Below are 25,784 nucleotides of genomic sequence, written 5' to 3' on the forward strand. Positions count from 1 at the left end.
CTGCCCAAAGATATCTACATATGATCCATGTCAAACCCTCATACACCACAACTAGAAAGAACAAAACACAGAACACATTACAACATACTACCAGTAAACAGCAGGAAAGAAGAAGACATTACTAGGGACCTACTAAATTCAGGATGGCTGCTTCCCAATTTCACAGACCCAGTGCGGCGTCAGGAACCATTTTCATGAAGGATTGCAGCAGCGCCCCCCACCCCCTATGCCTCTGATTGGCTGAGGGGCCCTGGAAGTCCTGACCTTCCCCAGAGATTGACAGGTGGCCCCAAATTGGGGCTTGTTAACATTACAATTAGTTGCTTTCATAGGTTTGATCAATGGATTACACCTGTGGAATGCATTAATTGATGAGTTAGCAAGCAGTTTAACATGGGGTTAATGACTTCTGAAGGCTTGACCACACACTGGGAGGAGAGACAGCTCTTTGCCCAGGCAGGTAGGCAGGCCTGCATCAGGGGCTCAGTTTCCAGTTTGCTCCCTCTCCCCTCTTTTCCTCCCCCCATGCTTCAGGACACCAGGGCTTCCCACCATTTTCTGTTTTGCTATTCCTTTTTTTTTCTTCTTTTCCTTTGATCACTCACTGATTTCACACCCTTTCACAATGCCCATACTTTTTCATGGGGAATGAGCTTGTTTGTGGGGACTAGCTGATTTTGCCATTTCCATGAAAATCACAAAATTGTGAATTCAGTAGGTCCCTAGACATTATCAGTGTTATTCCTAGGACAGAGATGTAATTGCTTAAAATATTTTTGGAGTCTCCTAGGGAGAGGATGAGGATCTATACTCAAAAGGAAAGGAAAAAACTCCACAGTCCTTACCAGTCGTGGGAAGAAAAAATAAATCACTGCTGACACTGAACTCTGCTCTAGCAGGGAACCACTAAGATTTCCAACTACCAGCAGAAGCATCAGAGCAACTCAAAATTCCTTAGCTGCAAAAATTCCCTCTCCCTCTCCTAAGGAGAAAGCTGAATATGACATATCTTATAGTTGTTTCCACACTAACATTTGTTTCACCTCAATATGAATTTCAGGCAGTAAATGACAATAAAGTATGGTTGACCTTTAATACAGTATATAACCTAAACCAATCTAGAGGATTAATTAACACAGTTATTTCATAGGGCATAGAAAATTCACCTCATATCAACTTTCTTTTTTCCATAGATCAAATGTGTTCAGGAACCATAATTATACATATACAAGACCCACTTTTTCATCTCCTCTCATTCGCTGCAAACAGTTCTAGACCTTGGAGAGCTCATGACACGTGCTGATCAAATATGCCAACATTTAGGGCAAAAGTGGTTTCATACAAACTGTAGAACCTTTTATCTTTTTATGTTGAACTGTTATACCAACTAAATGAAAATGGATCACGTTTGCCTTAATTTAGGCACCATGTATGGGAATCGTAGATTATTATCACCCCAAACCTTATAATATAGAGCATACCTTTGTTATCATGACATTTCCAATTTGCCACCTACATATTTTGCTCAAGGTTTTCTTGAAAACTGGTTAAGAATAAATTAAATCCATTTATTCTTTATAGTCTCAGAGACTGGGATTCCCTTTTCATGAAAATGTCATAGGAAAATACGTTTAGAAGATAAAAATTTTTTGCAGACTACAGCCAATGTGCATATCAACCAAATGATCTGGTGTGTTACCTGAAGCAAAAAAAGCTTCCACTTAGAAGCTAAACTGAAAATGACCTTGTGTTTTTTTTTAAAAAGGCTGGAAACTGAGGTCGTTGGAGTGTATTGTGATAGACAGTGCTACTCTCTGTATGGTTAGGAGGCATGTCTAGTATGTGGATTACAGCCAAGTAGGAAAAAAAACATACAATAAAAACACTGCATTATTTCATCTGAAAGCAATGGCAAATGAAATTTACTACAATTATGACTTTCATAAAAGACTATAAGGTTTCAGTAACTTTGTTTTGCCTTGAAATATGACCTGTTTTTTTTCAACTTAGTACCCATAAATTAAGTATGTTCTTTATTGGTCCTTTCTGGCAGGGACATAAGCAACAGTAACTATATATTCCCTACCAGGCAGATCCCAACAGCACACCATTTTGTGCAGTGTAGTTTAAAGAATATATATACAGAAGTTGGCTTAAAATTGACCGAATTACTGAGTCAAAGGTAATGAAATAGAAATAGGGCTTTGACTTTTTTTAATCAACAAATTTTAAATATGTAAAATAAAAGCAAATTCCAGATGATTCACTTTTGGAAGAAAATTGTTTTTAAAAAGAAAATTTACAAAAACACATGTTGAATGCATGAATATGTACTGTCACAAGAGTTGAATCCATCAATATTGTTACATGCATCCTCTGCTTGTTTCTATAATAACAAATTTCCACCAGAATATTTTGATTGACAGATTCTTATTTTTAATGCCTGTCTCTTTTAGGAGCAGCTTAATGTTAAAATGAAAAATAAACTTGGGGTTTCAAAGCAGGTGGAAAAACTCACACTTCTGATTAAAAAGGGAACTGCCTCTAATCCTGTGTTTTCCACTGTGCTTCAAAGTGTCCTATATATAGATGAAAACACATTTTGACACTTTTGAAACATTTAGAGAGAGAAAAATGTGTATAACTTACCATTAAAGTTTACAGCCCGGATATAACTAAGTAGCTCTTTCCCATCAATTGTGCTCATTCTTGGACACAGGCCAATATATCCAGGACAGATTTCTTTATGCATGTTGTGTAGTGCATAGGCCATGGAATAAACAGCATCAATTACGAATTGCACCTTTCCTTCTTGCTCATAGGCTGAATCTCTTGCAATTCTTTCTAAGCCTAAGAAGGACAGAGAAAAAGAATCAATTCACTTTTATTTATATCTATGCATCGACTACGACATAAATGATTAGAGTCAGATTAATAGATAAAATTAGCTATCCATCAGCTAAATAAAGAAGCAAGAAAAAATATAGCCATCTGGATTTACCTCTAATCATTGTGTACTGTGCCAGGTTTATAAGCAATGTGTGGAGTTCTGGGCAAAATATTTCATTACAAGAAAAAGAAAGAAAAAAAATATAGATTTGTATTCCGCAATCTCTTTTTCCAGTTTAGTACGTTTCATTGAACAGCTGGTTACTGTTATTTATAGGACACTTTTACAGCAGCCTGTTTTAAATGAAATTTAGAGACTACCTTAATTTATATCTACATCTATTGTTTGATCAAATATATTTAAACATGTTGAAAAGGTGGTGGTTTTTTCCTAAGTGTTGTGCTCATCTGTCTATATTTAAGAATGCTTATTTGAGGTCCTTTTCTGTACTTAACATTGAATTATATCTCAAAATTGGAAACCTTGAATCATACTTCATTGTATTGTCATCTTTTTTTTTCTCATAAAAACTGTGTTATTAATAACAAATGAAAACCACATAGAAAAATTTGGATTCAGCAAGATAGTTTTAAGATGAATGATTAGGGTGGATACTGTTGGATTGCAAGAAAGAACAAAAGAAACAAAGAATGAAAAGAAAAAAGGCAATCTTAAACAGACATCCAGGTTGATATTCTGGACCCTTAAAAGTTAAGGAGATATTACCACTGAGTTAAACATACTAAAATTTCACTTCTGAGGAGAAATGAAATCCAGCAGACAACAAATAACAGGATTGCAATCCTGGCCCATTGACATCAAAGGCAAAATGTATATTGAAGTCAAGGGAGTCAGAGTCTAATCCCAAGAATTACCTTAAATTCAGCTGGAGTGAAGTTACAGGTTACATTTAGACCATACTAAATCTGTAGAATATTAAGCGATGTTAAAGTTAGAATGTGCTATGAGCAGTTGTGCATTAAGGGTTAATAACATTTCTTGTCCTCACAGCTCTGACTTGCAACTAGAGGGCTGGGAGCATGGGGGTGGCTAGGAGCCAGGACACTTGGGCCGCACCCAGATGAGTGCAATCCTGCAGTATGTAGTGCAGCAGACATGTCTAAAGCACCACATACCACATGTTCCATTGCTCTCCATGCTGCAAGGGAGCAGTGCAGAGGGGTTTTCTGACCTCCAAATATCCAAGGGTCAAAAAAACCCACCCACAAAAAAAAACAGTGGCATATGTGGCAGCAGCATGTGCCACCCAAAGCCAGAGCCTGGCAGGACAGACTCACGCTCAGCTCCCAGCCAGGCTCCATGAAGCAGAAGCAACATGGCTGCAGCCCTGGGAGGCCCCCAGGCCCCTAGGTAAGCCTGATGGGGCCACCTCAGTGCTTGCCCCAGCCTCTCCTACGCCATGCACGGTAACTTGCCATGTGCCAGAAGACACGTGTCACAGGCATTCTCTGAGGACAACTAGGGGTGCCATGGGGTCTATATCTGCCCTGGATGGGGCAGAAGGACCTGGCACAGTGCATCGTGGAGTTCTGGAGGACTGTAAATTGCTGATATAATCTTCATGGAGCAGACTGAAGTTACACTAACATGAGCTAGATAGCATGGCCCAGAGTTAACCCTTGCCTGAAGTGGCATAACTTTGAGATGATCAGAGGGCACTTAACAAAAGTTAATGAACTTTAAAGTGTGAACACTTAGTGAATATTCCATTCAAATTCTTTCAAGCATGTTTACAAAGCTCCAAAAAGTTGTTACCTGCATCATTTACTCTTATTTCCCGACCTTATCACTTTTCTAAACCAGAAAAAAAACCCTAAAAAAATAAAATAAACTTGTCTCATGTATTTTGTTCCATTAACCTTAAGAGGAATACAATATTCTTTATATCTAGAAATACATTAAGTATAAGATCTTTCAGCCTTGCAACATCTGTTGAATCCTATTGGCCCTAAAGATACATCTTATGAACAAGGATGAACTGAAAAATTGCCAGTGGCTATACTTGTATGCTTTTATTTTATCAGATTATATCAAGCCCACAGTTCTGCAATGCAATGGTAGAGACAGAAAAATACTAGAAACTTTGTAGAAGTGAGCAAGTGTGTGTTCTGACAATCAGCAGTTCTTGTTATATCACATTTAGTGGCAACTAAGGATACTCAGGCACATCTATACATAGGGCAGACTGCACAGTGGTGCAATCATTTAGAACATGCTTAGTACTTGTTTAAGTAATTACTGGATGTGCAGTAACTGGCATTACTGCAAGTCCCACTTCCGCATGGATATTTTTAGCTGCTATTGCACAGTCAGGGATGTTAATACTACTGTGCAGTAGCCTCACCATCATGGTTCATGCCTGGTGATACTACATTGCTGTAGCAATGAGCTACGGTGCAATAGCTCATTGCTACGGTGATATAGCATCTTGTGTAGATATGCACAGTATCTTTAAATATCAGCTCAAAGACTTTATTTTTCTGCTCAAGGAACATTAGTTAAACAGTCACAATTTCTTGAAATGTACTAGTTACTTGAAATAGAAACCTTAGTCAGTTAAATGGGTAAGTTGCATGATAATGTCCCTGACTGGGTAAGCAAACATGTTTTTCTCTCCAAATACTCAAACTTTTAACATTCATTTTCCAAACACAGAGAAAGGGATTTGGTTTAAATAAGCTACATTTTATAAATCTAAACCACCTGGGAACTACCAGCAGTAATTTGTACTGAATACCTCATGATCCCTTCTGTAATTGTAATTGGTACCACATGAGGCTGAGTTGTAGCCTTGGCTGAATGGTATTGTGGCAGTGCACGTTTTGGTGCCTACCACTTTAAGGCTGAAAGCAGGCAATGAGCAGGTGTGGGTCAGCCCTGATGAGGCAGCCATTTTTATCCAGGCCCACAGGGCTGAGGCAGCAGTAAGCTGCTGGCAGCTGGCAGCAACAACACCCAGCTAAACTGCTAATGGGAACATCTTAGAGATAGGGGAGCAAGAGGTTCCTAGAGGCCCAGCAAGGCTCCAAGCCCCAGAGAGAAGGCGTTGAGCCTGAAAAGAGTTTGACCCAGCTTGGGAAGGGGTTTATGGTCATCAAGCCTACACTGGGGCTAGGCAAGCCCCTGACTTCAAACAAGCAGGGGTGAGGCCTGGGGCTCAGCTGAGCCCAGTTGAGAGTACAGTCATTTTATTAAGATCCCTGGGGCTCTAAGCAGGCCCAGTATGAGAGGGCTATATGGTGGGGCCCAGGAAGGGACCCCTGTTGCCTACAGAGGTCAGCTGCTGTGGCGCTTGGACCAGAAGACCCCAATTGTTCAATGCAAGAGGGCCAGGGCTGGGAGGCTGAAGGACAATGACAGTCAATGTGAGGGGCAGGCCAGGGCCATGATGAGCCACCTGGCACCCTGACTGGCCTGAAGGTGAGGCCAGAGCCTAAGGATGCTGAAAGTCTCCTCTATGGGGGGGACATCACTGTCTAAGGGAAGAAAGGCCCAGCGAGACAGCAGGCTGGACTGAAGGAGGCTGAAACTCAGCCTCTAGGTGAGAGGCAGCCAGTAGCAGCCCCAGAATGACATGTAGCCCAGCAGGGAGACCAGGGCATGTAGGCCTGCTTGGTTCTGGGTAAGACTGAAAACTGCACCCTGCTGAGGAAGGGTGGTCTGGTGGGGCTGTCTGTGGTGGGACCGTCCCCAAGAAATGCCAGGCCAGTTACCTCCCTGGTGAAAGGCGAGGAGGGGTGCCTCAAAACCCCAGCCCTGACATCCTGGTGGGTTATCCAGAACAGGGGATAGGTACAGGGGCTCGGCACATCTCCAAACATCTGAGCTCCATGCGGTGCAAGACCCTGGAGGAACCAGCGAGCAAGGCATATGTGGAAGGCCCTAACGAGAGGGCATAAGTGTGAGGCCCTGGTGAGAGGGCAGTTAGAAGACCCTAGCAGGAGGGCATGAGGCAAAACCCCAGGAGGGGGCAGTGAGGCCAAGGTTGATCTACGGACACCTGAGGCTGTAGTTGGGCCAGAGGCTGAGACCCTGGTAAGTCCTCAGATGTCATGAAGCCAAGTGTTGAGTCAGAGGGAGACCCCAGTAAGTCCTCAGAAATGGTGAGGCCGAGTCTGGGTCAAAAGGGCAAGTAGTTGGCTCTAAGCAACTACAAGGCAGTGAAAGTAACAAGTTACCCATAGATGGGCTCGGGTCAGAACTCCGCTCAGAGTAAAGTGAACTGGCTGGTCACCCTGCAGATGAGGGTTGCGGGAGAGGCCCAAAAGGCTGTGCCAGGACCAGGCAAGGAGAGTGAGTAGGCAAGCCTGATGGCCTATGTGGTTGCTCAAGGGAACAGGGCAGGTTGGGCATGGCCCAGTGAAGGTTAGCATGTAAGAGTCCTGGTGAGAGAGGGCAGAGTGTAATAGGCCCCAGTGAGAGGAAGGTGGCATAAATGAAGCCCAATGAGGCGGAGTGAATGGACGAATGAATGAGGCCTAGAAAGGGGCTGAGTTCAGTCCAGCCACAAGCCAGAAAATAGAGCAACTTGAGGATGCAATGTGCAAGGCATGGGACATGATGAGGGAGGTCGGAGTTGTGTACAGTACCCCCTGGCATTAGGGCATTAAAATGGGCAGACTCCCACTAGCTTTCTTTCTACAATTCCAGACAATAGCCACTATAATTTCTGAGGCTTAAGAGGATGCTCTCTCTAAATACTAATGTATAAAACATGGAAATTTACAAACATTTATGCATTGAAAACACAATGGTATAAATATGTTAATATAAAATTTTATCTTTGCTTAACAGAGAAATAATAAGTAGTCCAATTTTCTATATTATAAAAATAATGTATTGAGACATCCTATGTGGATAACCCAGTAGCAATATAGTCTTTCATTTGTATCTCTCACAGATACGTAGGCATAAATCATGTTACCACATACATTATAAACAAGATTATGAATTTAGTAGAGCTGTTTGTGTTTCCTTAATTAGGTGGTTAGAAGATGGCATCACAAAATTTCTGTTTTCAAGATGCTTCAGACATTTACCAAGTAGTTCAAAACCTATAGTGTTTTATACCAAGGGTCTCTATGCTTTCCATAATTAAGTGAAAGAAGAAAACTGTAAATTAGGTTTGTGTGTTCCTTCTTGAGATTTTCAACCATTTTCTCTTTCTAGCATTCTCAAACATCTAAAACAGTAATTTACAAAGATGACAGTGACTCATCAACTTAATTGGCTGTAAAATTTGATTATACTATACTTCCTAAAGTAAATGTTAATGTATAGCTATAAAATGATGCATATTTTCAATGCCATAAATATAAGTCAACCACCTGCCAAAATAATGCCAAGCCTTCAGTTGTCATTATTATCAAGAACTTCTTATTCAGCCTTGGGTATCAAGTTAAAATATTTTCATTTATGGCTTGAAATTAAAGTTTACTGGACATGTTTCTACAAACACAGATGTTCCGATAGAAGAATACATCATTATAAATTTACCAGCCGAACTTTAATGGTTTCATAAGAATGTAAGAAGTGCCATATAGGGCCAGGCCAATGGTCTGTCTGCCCAGTAACCCGTCTCCAACAATGTCAGGTATAAATGCTTTAGAGGGGAACGGGGTATACCTAGAGTGATCTATCCCCTATTCATTACCCTCCCCACCACTTACCATTATTGGTTTAGAGATGCCAGAGGAAACGTCTCCAACCATTTTGTTCAACAGCTATTAAGAGATCTATCATCCATTAATTTATCTATTCCCTTTTTGAATCTGGCTATGCTGTCTGCCTCTAACACTTCCTGTGGCAATTAATTTCACAAGTTAACTATACATTGTATAAAGAAGTACTTCCTCTTAAATCTGTCTCCTACTAATTTCAGTGTGTGTCCCTAGCTCTAGTATTTTGGGACTAGGTGGACAACAATTCCCAGTTCACTTTGTACACACCCTTCATGATCTTATATACCTTTGTCATTTCCACCCCTCAGCCTTCTCTAATCTAAACTAAAGAGTCCTAGCCATTTTAGCACCTCCTGATATGGCAACTGCTCTTTATCTCATATAATTTTGGTTTCCCTTCTCTGTACCTTTTCCAATTCTTCCTCCTTGTGACAGGGGGCAACTCTCAGGGCCAGGACTCATGCTAGCCCATACACCTGTCTCTGTGGGGCAGTCCACCCTGTCTCACCTGCCACAACTCTGTTGTTCCCATAAACTGGTGGTATAATGCAGGAAGCTGCCATTCCCAGCCCTGATGCCAGAGGGCACTATCTGTGGCTCTGAACCTCCCTTACACCACAGCCCATGACTCACAGATGGTATCCAGATTAATATTACTCCCATCTGAGACCAGAGCATACCGAGTCCAAAGTCAGGCTCCATACACCAACTCATTCACCTACTCCCCTCTCACAGGAGGCCTCTTCAACTCTGCCCCCCTCTCACCAGGGTATCTGGCATACCGCCCATTACTGGGCCACACTCCACTGCCCTTGCTCCTCCTTGAGCGGCTCCTCTTGGGCCATCAGGCTTTGCTACTCACATACTGGCCTTGCCACGCAATCCTTCAGTTCCCATGAGTTCCCCTACTCTACATGGTCTGGCGTTGTGCCAAACCCTGGGATAACTCTGCCCCAAGCCCCTCACCGGGCAACTCTACACTACACCCCATCCTGGGGTCTCTGTCTTATACTTGCAAACAACTTCTCACGCGGCTGGCCCTTGGGCTGGTCTTCAGGCTTCCTCCCATTTGGCCCTACTCAGCATGCCCCTGGGACTGTCCTTCAGGCCTACTCCCACTTCAGCCCCTGACATGGACAGCCCTTCAGGCCTACTCTGACTTGAGCCCTACTTGCTGTGGGGCCTCCCAATGCTCAACACACTACCCCCTTTGGGGTCTCCAGGATCTGCATCCCTGCTGGGCTCAGAGGATCCCTGCTGGGCTCTAGGATCTGCACCCCTGCTGGGCTCAGGGGATCCCTCGTGGGCATACCTGGCCCCCACTACTCCTCCTGCTCTTGGAATTACCCACCAGATGGTGGGGCTGGGGTTAAGACACCCCTACCCACCTTTCACCAGGGAGGTAACTGGCCTGGCATTTCCTGGGGGCCACCATCTGGTGGCTCACATATCACTAGGATCTCCACCAGGCCACCCTTCCCCGGCAGGGTACAGTTTTAGGTCATGCCCAGAACTAAGAGCCTCCTGCTGTTACCTCTAGATGTTACATGCTGCTCAGCCAGGTGATGTTTCTGCCTGGGCTGGCAGCAGCAAACTGCAGCCTTTATATACACCTCATGTTCCAAAAAGGCTGCCCTCATCAGGCACCTGGTAGCTGCCTGCCTCTGCCCTTAGAGTAGCAGGTATCTCTTTGAGATGCGGAGACCAGAACTGTACACAGTATTCAAGATGTAAGAAAAACATGACTTTGTATAACAGCATGATGAAAGTCTATGTTTTGTTTTCAGTTCCCTTCTTAATGATGCCCAACATTTTATTGGCTTTTTTTGTTGCCACTGCACATTGAGCTGAAATTTTTAAAGAACTATCTACAGTGACTTTAAGGTCTCTTTCCTGAGTCCTAACATCAAGTTCAGAACCCAGCACTGTGTATGAGACAAGTTTAAAACTAGCAAGAAAAAGTCATTTTTTATGCAATGTGTAGTTAACTTGGGAAATCCATTTCCACAGTCAGTGGTAGAGACAGACAGGCAGATATTATAGCCAAATTCAAAAAAGGGACTAGAGAAATTCATAGATTTAAAAAAAATCTATTAATAGCTGTTTAACAGAATGCTCAGAAATATTTCCTCTGGTATCTCTAAACCAATAAAGGGGATGCCAGGGAGGGTAATGAAAAGCCCCTACCCTGCTGCTAGACTGCTACCTACATTTTTTTAAAGCATTAGAACTTAGATTGAGGAAGATCTTTATTTATAGGTTCCCTTAGATTAGAAACTTTGAATTTATGGATTGACCTTCTCTTTAACCCTCTTTTTCCCTAATTGAGGCTGAATATTAAACAAAGGACTTAAGTATTTAAACGTGAATCAAAGATCTAAACATTAAGTTTTAAGTTCCTTCAGCTATATATCTAAATTGATTATTCTTAATTAAAGGACAACTTACCTTGACCTCATATGTGCTACACTGACTTTTTAAAATCCTAGTTTCTTATCAAAATACATGGGACTACCAAGTCAAATACTTTAAAGAAGTTCTGATATATTACACTTGCATTGTTACTTTTATCAACCAAACTTGTAATCCAATAAAAAGAGATGTCAAATTAGTTTGACAAGATCTTCCTGCATAAACCTATTAATCATATTATTTAAATTAATTCTTTATTAATTACCATATCAGCCACTCCATTATTTGCCTGGGATGGATGTCAGGCTAACAGGGGTATAATACCCAAGTCATTCCACTTACATTTTTCTTTTTCTTTTTTTTAATGTTGGCACAACATTAATTTTGGAATTAGCTCAGGAAATGTTATGAATATTTTTCAATAAGTTTTAGATCTGCTGATTTAAAAATGCTCGTTTTTTATGCTTATTGTTCAGTATTCATTTAAGTTACTATTGGAATGGAAAAAATACAGATCAGCATCAACAGATGACTTTTTCCGCATATTTAGAAACTGTTATTGAAAACATTGGCTTTTTCTGCATAATCATTTCTATCTAGTAATAGACAAATACCTTTTATTAGGATTCTTTTTCTTCCTAATATGCTTGAAAGAATCTTGAATTTTATCCTTAAAACTATTGGTCATAATTTTTTCTGTGTCATTTTACTTCCCTTACCAATGTTCTACAACACCTATCTTCTGAATTATACTTCAAAATTATCAACTACTGCATCCATTTATTACATATGTGGGACCAACAATCACCACTTCACCAAGTCTGGTTTATGACTCCCAGCAGCAAAGACCTTGTTCGCCCCATGTATCCAGCTGCAGGTGCAGATCTAGCAGCAGGAGCAGGACCCTTCACTCAGGCTTGGCTCCTTGTGCTTCCTTCTACTTGTTACCCTTGTTACCAGTAGCAGAGACCTGGTTCACCCCCAGAGTGCCTGGGGCAGGTGTTCCTGGGCTGGGCCACGTGTCAGGGAAGATGCAGCCTCTGGGCATGGGACTGCACGTCTTCACAAGTGAATATGTGGGCTGTGGTGCCCAATGCAAGGATCAGGTTTTTGGGGGAGTGGCCAGGAGCCTCCACCACCTCCAGCCCTATCCAGTGTGGGCTGAAATCATGTAACTACTTTCAGAACACATAATGTGGCACAGTAATGTTTACTACAGTCTAAATAAGATATGTGCTAACTGTCCCATGCGACAGGGCCCAAACTTTCATGATAGAGATGATGCCGCTTTAGGTTTTATTTATACTTTCCAGGTAACTAAAAGCAAACTAAGTATTTCCTACTCCCCTCTACCTGGTGGCAACCCACAGAGCTACTCCAATTTAGCTGCTTCCTTGTCCATTATCAATGCCAACATAATTCACTTTAGTATACAAAACCAACTGTTAGTTACTCTGGTATACATGTTCATTTGTCTATTTTCTCAGAGTAAACTCTACCATGATAAAGAAGATTTTTTTGTTACACATTTTAAATCATTATATACCTGGTCATTCTGCTAAGATAAGATAGTGATATATTGTGTAATTTATTTATTTTTTAAATAGCAAAATGCTGCAGAATGATTATGTTAGCTGGATGAGTGAGTCACAAAGACGCTATCCCTGAAAGCTGTGGCTCCTTCATATGGGAAAGGAGACAGTTGAGGAAGCTATTCTCTGAGATGAAATTGGTTATTTCAGCTTCTTCAAACTGGGCAAACTGGGAACTTAAAAGCAATCACACGAAACAGAAGTGAGCTGGCTATTTACTCTCCTTCATGAAGCAGCAGATTTTTTTCTTTCTTTAATTTTTCAGGGTTTGTGTTGCCCCCTTCTTCCTTGTCTCCCACCTCATATCCACTGCCCAAAAACCAAGAGTAGACCAGGGCGGGAAACAGTTTTCCTGTCCCTTGATTTTCTTTGTGCATTTGTTTTTTTATATTTAGGATGAAATAGGGACAAAAAAGGATCAAATCCTAGAATATGTGGGCAAATATTTTCTTTAAAATGAGGTAATCAAAATCTTTTAATATTTTTGGAATTGTTCAATTTCATTTTGTCCATTTTTAAAATTAAAACTGCTTTAAGTTCTAAACAAGGAAGACAATTTTCAAATATATTTCTTTGTTTTGAAAATGCTGAACCAAATCTGATTAATCAGAATTCACTGGGGTACAGTCCATGGTATGAGCAGAACTCTTGAACATTATCAAATTGCAACTACCCTATCCAAACAATAGTGTTCAAATACTTCAAAAAGCAGTGATCTAAAGTGAGATTCACAATGATGCATATGCTGTCTATGTAGTCATAATGAAAGTGTTCAGAAAATATATTGCCACAGTTGATGCAGAACTTTAAGCATGAACAAGTGTAAATCAACCTAAAAACTAAAAGTGCATGTAAAATAAATTCCTTAGTGTTGAAGTTACAGGGAATTACTCATGTTCATGTTTACTAGTCATTGGGGGAACTATTTAAGGAGTATAGTACTTCTTTCATTTTGTGAATACGGGTGGGAGAAACAGCTAATGTCCATAGAGCAGATAATATTGGCTACTTACTTCCTATCAATGAATTGCAGCTATTAAGCTGCTAGCAAAGCAATAAAAATGATGCTGTACGTAGAAATTTCCTAAAAGCAACATGCCCTTGGCAGTAATAAATGTACCTATACTGTTCACTGCATAGGAAGAATGCGTGTGACTGCATCTGAAACAGCATACAAATATATGTGTAAAAGCCAAATGAGATACTACAGCAGCTGAAATAAAGGAGAGCATCGAAGCACTGATGAGGGAACTATAGCACTAAAGAAATCTGACATCACGGTGAGCATTTATAGTTTTAATCCAGTTTTTTTTCCACAGAGAGAAAATTCCTATCAAAATTCATTGAAGCTGTATTTGAAATTCAAGCCATGCACTTTGCAGCTTCCTTAAATATTTACATAATCAGTTAAACACGACAAAAGTCCCATTTCACTTTTTCCATTTCAGAGCAAGAAAAAAGACTCAGGTCAGAAATGCATATCTCAGTTCTGATTAAAGGCTTTGCTGGTTGCAGATTTTATACCACAGGACCTTTAGAAGTATGTTAGTGATTCATGACCTTTTTTATTTTTTCTTTATTCCCAGATTTAATAAACAGTGAATTAACATGGTTGATTTGAATCTATGTTATCATGGTATGACAATTCTTCACCCTCTTCCTAGTTGATATTGCTGCATTTTCTACAAACAAAATTCAACCTGTGGTTATGCACTTCATTAAAAAAATGAATCAGCGTCAACTTTAAGATTATTACTCTGTAAAGTTGTAACTGAATTTCTACTATAAACACAAAATTGAACTTCTGTTCCCTAAAAATCAATCAACAAAAGGAACTCTTCCTCAAAACTAAAAGTTAGATTTGGAAATGAGATAAATTATTTATCCATTCACTTTATATTTGATTAAAGAGTTTTTAGAATTAAAATGTGTGTATAATTAAAATATCATTTGAGGTTATTTTACACTTTCATAAAAAAAGGAGAGAGAAACTTTAGGTTTACTAAATTTATCCATTAATACTGAAATGCAAGGACAAGACCAAAGATTAGTTGACTGAAAGCAAATGTATTAAATGAAAGGCAATGTTCTTAAAACATTCACAAATGAAGTCACACTGTCAAATTGACTCCAGTACAATCAACTTTAAAAAATGTGTACAGAAACATAGTTCCTCATTAATAACAGTAGACCAAAAGAAATGGAACTATTTGAGAGGCAAGGATTTTTTGTGGGCAATATCTTTTATTGGATAGTTGGGAAGAATATAGACAAGCTTTTGGATACCAAGTATCCTTTCTCAGGTCTCTGAGAAAAAAAAATAGATGCAGCTTGAGCTACATAGCAGATAGAATAAATGCCCATGTAAAAGTTCATATGTAAATATAAATAGGGTATAAGATATATTATCAGATAGCTGACTGCCAGTTCTTATCTTAATGACTCTTTTTAAAGTACATCAAAACTTTCCACTGAAGCCCTTCCCAGTTATTTAAAAGATATGAAAGGAATACAGTGAAACTCCCATTGTATCACAGCACACTTTAAATATTTTCAATTTGTTGCTGAGAAATCACAGAAAAGTTTGAAGAAATCTGAAACGTAATTAATTGTCAGAACATTTTGAACATTAGAATTAATAAGAAAATATTTGGCAACAGTTTCCACACTATCAAAAATATGGTCACATTTCAGATCATAAAGAGACCCTCCAACCTCCCTGATGTTCTTGATGCCATTTATCACTGGAAAAGCCTCAGGAAAGGCATTCATGAAGCATGAGAAAAATCTCTATACTTCTCCACAAAGAATTATCAGGACTACTTCAATTAGAATGATAGGGAAATACGTGCTCTCATTGACAGAAAAAGGAGAGTCTTCCAAAACTTGGCAAAATGCGAACAAATCCATACAGAAGTGAGATGCTTATCGCCAAATTAAAACTGAGACCCACAGGAAAATTCAAGAGTGAAAGGAAATGTAGTGGGAGAACAAAGCAAAAGAAATTCCAGAGTTTGCCGACAGCCATGACATGTAGTTTCTTCAGGGTACCCAAAGCTACCTATGGGCCAAGCATATGAGAAGCCATGTCTTTGAGGTTCAAGGATAGAGCAACACTAAAGAAAGCTCCACCATCTATGCACTGAAGAAGCACTTTAACAACAGAGATTCTTATGTTGAAGACAATACCACTGAATCTATTCCACAATACCTCATTAAGGACCACCTTGCAGATCCACCATCTTTATCAAAAGATCTTGAAAGCCATTAAACAGATGAAGAATAAAACATGTGGTCCTGATGGAATAGCAGCTGAAATCTATAAGTGAAGTGGAAAAAAGCCCTCTCAACAACTATATGTTGTTATGGAAATCTGTAAACATGAACAGTTTCCCCGTGCCTTTATAGATGCCAGAATCATTACAAGACTCAAGAAAGGAGATCGATCAAATTGCAGCAATGATCTTGGCATTGCACTCCTGTCAGCTGGAAGATCCTCACCTGCATTCTTCTCAATAAACTCGTTCTCCCCATTAAGGAGATTCTACCCAAGTCCCAATGTGTTTTCAAATCATGCAGAGGTACAACAGATATGATTTTTGTTGCTAAACAACTGCAGGGGAAATGTTGCAAGTAACAATGAGATTTTTACATGGCCTTCATTGGATTAAAGGCCTTAGTCAGTTCAATCAATAGAGAGGCCAGGCCCTGTACAAGGTCCTGATGAGACTTTGATGCTCATCAAAATTTGTTACCATTCTCAGACTCCTTCATGACGACATGACAGGAACCATCCTAAGCAACGGTTCAGAAATGGACCCATTCACTATTAGAACTTGAGTCGAGCAAGGATGGTCATTGTACCAACACCCTTTCCCATCTATATCACATCTATTCCATATCTTATTCCTGACAGACTCCTATCTGGAGTCAGCATCCAGTATCACAGTGGGAATCTCTTTAACATCAACCAGTTACATTCCAAATCAGAGATAACCAACACATCCATTATGCTCTTAACACACTGATGATTGTGTCATGTTGAATTGGGGCCCTTATTCCCATTACTAAAACAAAAGAGGGAGGGAGCCGAGGCGTAACTGGCCCTCCCCGACCACTGGGAAAAACTAATGTAGGCAGGGAGCCCTGAAACAAAATGGCCACTCAGCCCAGGTGTAAGCAGTGACTGACAGGCCTGGGGCAGAAGTGGAGGGTCAGGTGAACCAGGAAGGGACTTATAAGCACAAGCCCCAGACCAGAGGGGCAGTCTGGCCATAAGAGCTACAGGGGGAAACTCCAGGAAGAAGATGGGGTGGGAAACCCAGAAGAAGGACTCCAGGCTGCAGAAGAAGGACTCTGGGTGGCAGAGGAAGGACTCAGATCTATAGGGGAGGCAGAAGAAATCCTGCATCCTGAACCAGCAGCAGGTAAGTACCTTGGGCCCTTTTGGCAAGGGCTTCCACAAGGAGGGAAACCTTTAGATTTGGAGCAGACTCTCATACTTTTGGTTTTCATTTATACTGGAGGACCAGGTTGTAGCTATTGGGGCGGAGGAGGCCACTGAGGAGGGTGCCCAGGGACACCCCGGATCCTAGGTGCTGTCATTAGTGGAAGGACTCAAGTGCCACACAACAGAGACTGAGAGCACAAGCCCAGAGCCTGCAGAGAGTGAGACCAGGGGCTTAGAAGCCCAAAGCCCCATGCGGGGCAAGGCATAGCAAAGAGTGGGAACAAGCCCAGAACTCACAAGAGCAAGATCAGAGGCAGAGATGTCCAGTGCCCATGAGGGCCTAAGAATGGGCCAGGGGCCCTAGAGCCATAAGGTTATGACCAGAGCTGGGGCCCCAGAGCTTGTGGTCCTGGGACAGTGAAGGCTGGCTCTAGCCCAGCCAAAGTAAAGTGCAACAAGACCAGGAAGGCCTCAATTCAGACAAGGGCCCACCATCCAAAACCCTTTGCTCTCTAGAGCCAGCCTCCCTATCAATGTATAGCATCAAGATATGGCAGGTGAGATAACAGGGGACCCTGAGAGGCCAAAGTGAGGCCCAGGTGGTGGCCAGGAGAAGTGGTTCCACCACTCCCGCACCTACCTCATTACATGTGCTCACTCAATTGAAGAGCTCTGAGTCACTCTTGATTGCTTCTGTGAAGCATAGCAAATGTTTGGAGTCACTGTCAACTTCATGAAAACCAAGACACTTTACCAACCCACCTCAAACCAAACAGCTGATCCTCCACACATTACAACTAAAGGGCAATCCTTGGAGAATGGTGTGCATCCGTTCTCAAATGTAGTGTTCAATTTGACCATGAGTGTGTGGCAGAAGGCCACCTCTGTTTCTCCCCCAAAACTCTGTTCTGTGACAACTTGGTTAGGATGGGCCCAGCAGAGGATACACACCTTACCCTATCTCTTTAGGTAACCTGAGCTGGATACATTCCTGAGGGAGGGGGGAAACCTGCTCCCTCTGCCTACGTGACTAGTATCACATACCTGGGTGAGGGGCTTGCTCCCTGGGGAGCTAGGAACTGCCAGTCTGCTCAACAACTAGTGATGTATTTCAAATTGGTTGGCTGACAGCCAACAGGTGCTGGCCTCCAACTGCCTGCCTCCAGAGGGAATCTGCACCTGCCTCTGGATGATACTTGTGAGTAAGCTACCTGAGATCTAATGAGATATATAGCTTGCAGTAAAGATGTGTGATCAAAGGCTACCCAGCCATGGGAGTTTGCTCTATGGGATTTCTCTGATATTGCTCTACCCTGTACCCTATACTAACCCTACCCTTTATAACCAATAAAGTTCTCCTTTGTACCTAGTGTGGGAGACTTATTGGGAGTGGGTCTAGATTATGCCTGGGCGTCCCCTTGGTTCGGCTGACTAAGGGAGACCACTACTTGCGCTTCTGACTGAGGGAAGCATTCCAAGTTCTTGAAGGGAATCAAGTACCCTCGTGGGCTACTAGGCCTGTATTTCCCAGGGTGCACAGAGCCAGAATCAAGAGCAGCCCTGGGTGGTGGCACTGGAACCCCCAGGCTAATGTGTGCGCTCCAGGAAGGGGGTCGGCCAGACGTGAGGCACCCCCAGGGAGGCACTCGGAGCCTGGAAGGTGGTCGGGCACAGTGAGGTGGGTGGCTCAATGCCGGAGTGCCCCCTACTGGCCTGCCACAGAGTGACACACATCAGCCACTCACCTAAGCTGTTTCTCAGTACAGGTAGAAGCACCAGTGTACTCCCCTCTTTAGCCATGGCCAAAGGCCCAGATTTCAAAGTCAAAAGAAAATACAGGAGCTCCCCTTGAATAATGTATTCATGAGGGGAAAGGGAAAAAAAATTCCCTGCCTTACAGATAATAGGCAAAAGCCTTAAAGCATGGGATAAATACTATTGTGCAAATAATATGGTTAACAAATATCAATGATGGTAACCAACTAATGCATTGTAGTAAATCAACACTTCCATCTAGGAGTAGTTTCTACCTGTGTCCTGCCTCCAACAGTTTGCATGTCAAAGAGAAAGGGATCAGCCCACAGTAGCATGTGGTAGGGGAATTGGCAGCACACAGTGGCTGGGGCACCTTCTCCACCCTGATTAATGTATTCCTCTACTGTGCACTGCCAGTCCCCTCTGCAGCACCTGTTGATATCTCAGCCCTCCCTGCTTCTTGCCAAGGGCTGCTCTCTCACCCCACTACTGCAGCCACCACTTATCCTCACTGCCTAACACAGTTCCCTCATTGCCATTGCTGACTAGAATTGACAGCACTCAGTAATGAAGGTAAGAAGAGCATCTGTAGTCAGGGACAGCCCTTGACACAGAGGGCTACTCTATATGCAGAAGTGACTGAGAGCTCAGTAGTGGCAGGCATGTTGCAAGTAGCACCCCACCATTCTTAAAGGTTGCCTTCCTTACTTCATGATGGTATTTAACACCGAAAAATGCAAGGTTCTCCACCTTGGGAAGAAAAACCTGCACCATGCTTATAGGCTCGGCAGTGCTACACTGGCTAGCACTACAGATGAAAGGGACTTGGGGGTCATGATTGACCACAAGATGAACATGAGCCTTCAATGTGATGCTGCAGCTAGTAAAGCGAGCAAAACGCTGGCTTGCATCCATAGATGCTTCTCAAGCAAATTCCAAGATGTCATTCTCCTGTTGTACTTGGCCTTGGTGAAGCCGCAGCTGGAGTACTGCATCCATTTTTGGGCTCCATAATTCAAAAAGGATGTGGAAAAGCTTGAGAGGGTGCAGAGGAGAGCCATGCGCATGATCAGAGGTCAAGAAAACAGACCTTATGAAGAGACGCTGAGAGCCATGGGACTCTTCAGCCTGAAAAAGTGCAGGCTCGGGGTGACCTGGTGGCCACCTATAAGTTTATCGGGGTGCTCACAAGGATCTGGGGGAACATCTGTTCACCAGACTACCCAAAGGGATGACAAGGTTGAACATTCACAAACTCCTCCATGACCATTTCAGACTGGACATAAGGAAGAACTACTTTACTGTCCGAGCCCCCAAGGTTTGGAATAGATTGCCACCGGAGGTGGTTCAAGCACCCACTCTGAATGCCTTCAAGAGACATTTGGATGTTTATCTTGCTGGGATCCTATGATCCCTGCTGACTTCCTGCCCCTGGGGCAGAGGGCTGGACTCGATGATCTTCCGAGGTCCCTTCCAGCTCTAATGTCCATGAATCTATGTCTATGAATCTATGACCTGAGAATTTCAACAGTCCAAAGTCACAACTTTGAAATCCTGGCAAAGGCTTTAGCAGTTTTATGTTAAAGTAATGTGCATGGCACTAATTTAATTCACTTATGCTATTTATCACAATGTTGCTTTTTAACACCTGTTAATTTTATGCTTTCTTCTGATGATTATCTATTGCCAGCAATTCACTGTGTACTACTTTGCTATACTACTGCGTAATGTAATCTGCTATGTTTGCCTAAGGGAATAGATATTCAAATCCAAAAGGAAAACCAATTCAGTGTTATAGACATTTAGTTACAATGGTTACACATGCTAATAGTGTGATAATGAAAAAACACAATGTCTCAGGTGTTCACATTAACTTTCAGAACTGCACACATTGTTGTGGAGACAATGGCTTGTACTTATGCAACTTGTTAAAAATGTTCTAAGCAAATATTGTAATATTGTCTTGTGGGGAACTACTGCAGGCCTAGCTGCTAAGCTGCTGTGTTACCAGTTACCAATCAATCATGATTCACTCAGGGACCAGCTCAATACACAGTTGTTAGCTAATGTAACCAGTTAATTAGCAATAATTAACACCTATAAAACCCCATACTAAGGAGAGGAAAGAATCAATACAGACAATCAACTGCCCCAAGACAGACACAGTCAGTTGCACAAGCACCCATGTCACGAGTTTTGCCTGTCAGCAGCCAGAGGTTCAGGGCCCCAGAACTCAGAAGCCCTGCACTGATCTCCTCAATAGCTGGCAGGCTTTGTGGCTGCAGCAGGGGCTACCATCCCTGCAGCTTTCACCTTGCTGCACCTTAACACACACAGTGTCACCCATGTCACGGCTTTTACTTGTCTGCAGCTTGAGGTGCAGTTTCCCCCAAACCCCTACACTTATCTCCTTGAAACCTGGCAGGCTTTGTAGCCTCAGCAGGGGTACCCACCCCCACAGTTTTCAGCCCACTGTGCCTTAACACACATGGGGTCATCTATGTCATGAGTTTTGCCTGTCAGCAGCTTGAGGTGCAGTTCCCCCTAAACCCCTGCACCTATCACCTCTTAGCTTAGCAGGATTTTCGGCCTCAAATGGGGCTCCCACCCCTGCAGTTTTCACCCCCCTGTGGTGTAACACATGCACGTGACATGAGTTTTGCTTTCAAGAATTTGGGGTATAGTTCCTCCCAAACCCCTGCACCGATCTTCTTGAAGCTTGGCAGACTTCATGCTCTGAGAAGAGGCTAACAACCCTGCAAGCTTCATCCAAAATCAGACAAAAATGACAATGTTATAGATATTTCATTGATTCCCCATGATACCCTACGGCCGGATCTCTGAGGCGGCTCCAAAGCTTCGGAGCCACTTCGGCCGGTAAGCAGAAACCCAGTCCAGAGCTCTGGATCAGATCCCTGGCATCCAAAGCAGCCATATCCGAAGCCAAATTGAATAGCTGCCTACTCACACAGGCCTGTAATAAAAGTACCTGATTTCCATGAGAGGATACCATTGAAGTGGCAGCATTCAGTAATGAGACAAAAAGCAGTAGTAGTGAAAGAGGGTAGCATTTTGGTATTTAGTCAGATTCAAATCATGTTCATAACCACTGAAACAGGACATAGCCAGAATGTATGTGTCAAAGCCATAAAAAGTGATCCAGGTTGACCCACTCCAGAAGCCACAAGACTGCTTAGGTTGCTAGATTCATTAAGTACTTCCATTTTGGCCTGAAAAGCTTTTTTCATGCAGATCAAGCATCTAGACAACTAACTCCTGCCAAAGCAGCATTGTTGTCCAGACTGATGCTCTGAGATGCATAAAGTAAGTCTTTGATCTCTCAGGCATTTGGAGGGCATACTTCCTATGTGATTGATACCAACAGTATTGAATTCAGTATCCCATAACTGCTCTTGAATATGGCCAATGGTAATAGTCACCTCCACTTTTTGCCCAATAGCCTCCTGTCCTCATGTTGAAGCTAGCTTATTGTGTATCCAAGAATGAAAGATTCATGGGGCCAGAGGGAAATCATGCAAGAGAAAATGTCTTTGTAGCTTAGTGATAAGGCATCTCCTGAAGGGGATCAGGGAGCCCTGGTTTTGATCCCTCCTGCCAAGGTTATATTAATACTGTTTTCTAACCAAGACTATCTACTGCATAAGCAGTACCTGCAGTAGCTCTCTCACTTCCTGGGTGCCTGCTTTAACTACTAGTCTGCTGGGCAATGGGATCTGGTATTATCATCCCTACCAGCAACACTTTCTACCATGACCAGTTATATGGACCATGAGCTAAATATGAGCAGTATGCTTCTTGCAAAAAAGCCAACAGTATGCTGGGTTGTATTAACAGGAGTGCCACTTGCATATCAAGGGAAGTGATTCTTCCACTCTATTCAACATTGCTAATGCCTCACCTAGATTACTGTGCCCTGCTTTTTGCTCCACGCTTCAAGAAAGATGTGGACAGACTGGAGAAACTCCACCAGAGAGCAACAAAAATTATTAGTGGCCTTGGAAACATGACTGTTGAAGAAAGGCATAAAGAACTGGGATTGTTTGGACCGGAGAAGAGAAGACTTGGTGGGGGTGGGGTGCAAGAGGAAATATGAAGATAAGAATCTTCAAATACCTGAAGAGCGTTTATAAAGAGAATAGGGAGAGACTTTTCTCTGTGGCTGTAAGGGACAGGACTAGGAACAATGGCCTCAAACTGCAGTAGAGAAAATTTAATTTGGAAATTAGGAAGAACTTTCTGACTGTAACAGTATTGGAACAAGCTACCTACAGAGGTTGTGGAATTACAATCCCTAGAGATTTTCAAGAGCAAGTTAAACAGACACTTGGCTGGGGGATAGTTTAGTCAGGGATAATTCCTGAGCAGGGGGGCTGGACTAGATGAGCTAATGAGGTCCTTTCCAGCCCTACTTTCCCATGATTCTATGATCCCACAAGGACCATAGTGTTGGTGGTTGCTAATCACCGTCCCTTTATATACACCGGGTACCGAGGTGACAAGAGTCCCCAGATATGCAGTTGTAAATCATTTCTTAAGCTCCAAAGAAAGAGCTCAGACATACTTCTGAGCCTAGCATTCCTGTTGTCTAGCTAGAGGCAGCTCCCTGCTGAGTTCCTGAATACTTATGGGAGGTGACAAACTCTGCATAAATGTAGAAGGATTCTAAATGCCTAATCCTGTTGAACTGGAAAACTCTCCTGAGCAAGTGGCTTAATTTTTAGTCATGGCAATGCCTAACCAGAAGCACCACAGAAACAATTTGAATAAGGCCCTAAAGATGCTTTAGCAAGAAGAATTAATGGAAGGATGAAAAAAAAAGGCAGATGCAAATATATAGGGATCTACCTAAATCATGCCAGAAGTGCTCCACACAGAGGCTTCTATAACCTTGTTCGTTTTGCCATGTGCGCTGCTCCCCTCATCCCCTGCAACACACACACACTAATTGGTAGAGGGGCCCTGGTAGCCCTGCAACTCACCACTAATCAGCCAGGAGGCAAAAACAGTGTTTAAAAATATGCCACTTGTTTTTGCCTCCCTCTGCCTAGGGTCCCTGGCAGCCCCGCTGCTTGCTGCTAATCAGCCAAGAGGCAAAAGCTGCAGCATATTTAAAACTGCAGTTTTTGCCTTCTGGCCGATCAGGAGGAAGTGATGAGTGATGGGGCTGCCAGGGTCCTTCAGCCAATCAACAGCAGTGGGGTAGGGAGGCATGTGGCAAAAAGAGCAAAATTAAAGGAGCTCTCGCATAGTGCACTTCTGGTGTGATTTAGGCGGATCCCTGTCCCCGCTTATAGCTAAGGAAGAAGTGCTGAAATAACATAGTATCATAAAATGTCATAATGTAGCTCATGAACCTCTTACAGTATTTCCACATTGCCTTTATAACCAGTAAAATTCAAGAGTTTCAGTTGCCACTCCATTGGTTGGACTTGCTGCCCTTCTTGGATTGGTGTAGAGAGCTGGATCAACACACTGCATACAGGTTTCTGGAGTCTGGAACAGACTAGTCTACCACAGCTGGCATTTGGGAATGGTACAACAATTATCTGTTTAAAGTAACTTTCTATTCATACAAATAGAAGGGGTCCCTGGCAGTGGGTTTTTTGTTTGTTTGTTTTACTATTTCCTAGTGTTGGTATCGATTACTTGATTCCCATACCCCAAATATCATAGGGATTGTTATTGATATGTGCCTAGCACACTGGTCCATGACTATGGGTCCTAGGTACGAATGTAATTTTAAAAAATAGTATGCATAAACACTACTAGTTATAGTAATAGTATAAATAAATAACAGGATTTGTTCGATGCAGGATATCTATAAATATAGATATAACTATAGATATCCCACATCAAGAGAATCCTGTTGTATTGTGCATATTCATACCCCAAATACCTTTGAAATAAATTACAACCATATACTGAATAAGGTCCCAGTCTTGTAGCTTTTTTAACATAGTGCCAGATCAGTGTAGTGACTTAGTAGATCATAGCCTGAAGCCATTAATTTTTTCAATCAATGATTTCCAATGACAATATGAAACAAAGAGAAAAATCTTTAGTGGCTTATAAATATCACTATAACCTTGAGATAAATATACCATCTTAGACAGTTTAGGTCTACTGTGTTCTTCTGATACACTGAAAAACCAAATGAAAAAGGACAAGCTGCTTTAGACTGCGTAGCCACATTCAGACATCTGGCAGGGGCGTGCACTTTCAGCAGCACAAACTGCTACAGAGCACGCTCTTCAGCCAGGGACAGCTGGAGGCTGTGGCTATAACCAGTGCTGGCCTTAGCAGTCTTACCTGGTGGCCTGGAGCAGCAGGGGTACAGCATGGAGGCCTGGCCAGCAGCCAGAGCATTACTCTGGATGGCCCTGCCTCCTTGCGCATGCTTGTTGAATGTGCATTGCACTGTTTTTTACTCCATTTTTGTTTTTTGCTAGCTGGAAATCCCAGTAGCAAATTTTGGCTTGCATTGCAAATTTGCCGCATGGGATATGCTTGAATGTTCACCTTGTGTGGTTTCCAGCACCAAAAGAGGTTTGTAGTGCCACAAACCACACATGCCTGAGTGTGGGGACCCACTCAGTTTTTGAAAGAACAGCCATTTTGTGATAGGCATTAAGGCTGTGTGAAGCTTTGGTCCCTGATTCGATTCAGCAGAGATTCGGCCCAATTCAGTGGCCGAATCTCTGAATCCAAATTGAATCAGGAGACCCTTTAATGTCTCCAAATCAAATCAAAACCCTCTGAACTGATTCGGAGAGATTCAGAAAGATTTGGAGATTCAGATCTAGAGACAGCTTTAAATGTTTTTTCTACATACCTCTGGGTAGCAGGGGCTTATGAATGCTGCGATGCTGGGGTGCACAGAGTGTCCCACAGAAGCACAGGGAGCTCCCCAGCACACTTGGCAGCAGACCCAGAAGTGGACCAGAAGCACTTCCGGTCCACTT

The 25,784-nt window shown here is 42.3% G+C and overlaps 1 protein-coding gene across 7 annotated transcripts in view; it reads right to left on the reverse strand.

Annotated features, from left to right (window-relative positions):
* The window catches only part of GRM8 (glutamate metabotropic receptor 8), a 582,624-nt gene that overhangs the window by 227,052 nt on the left and 329,788 nt on the right, over positions 1 to 25,784 (reverse strand). For all 7 annotated transcript variants that reach the window (XM_006027360.2, XM_006027361.2, XM_025208558.1 and 4 more), the window contains one exon: positions 2,650 to 2,850. In XM_006027360.2, coding sequence (XP_006027422.1) covers positions 2,650 to 2,850 — 201 coding nt within the window. The remainder of the gene's footprint in view (positions 1 to 2,649; positions 2,851 to 25,784) is intronic.

This window comes from Alligator sinensis, unplaced genomic scaffold (genome assembly GCF_000455745.1).
Source record: "Alligator sinensis unplaced genomic scaffold, ASM45574v1 scaffold660_1, whole genome shotgun sequence".
Lineage (NCBI taxonomy): Eukaryota > Metazoa > Chordata > Crocodylia > Alligatoridae > Alligator > Alligator sinensis.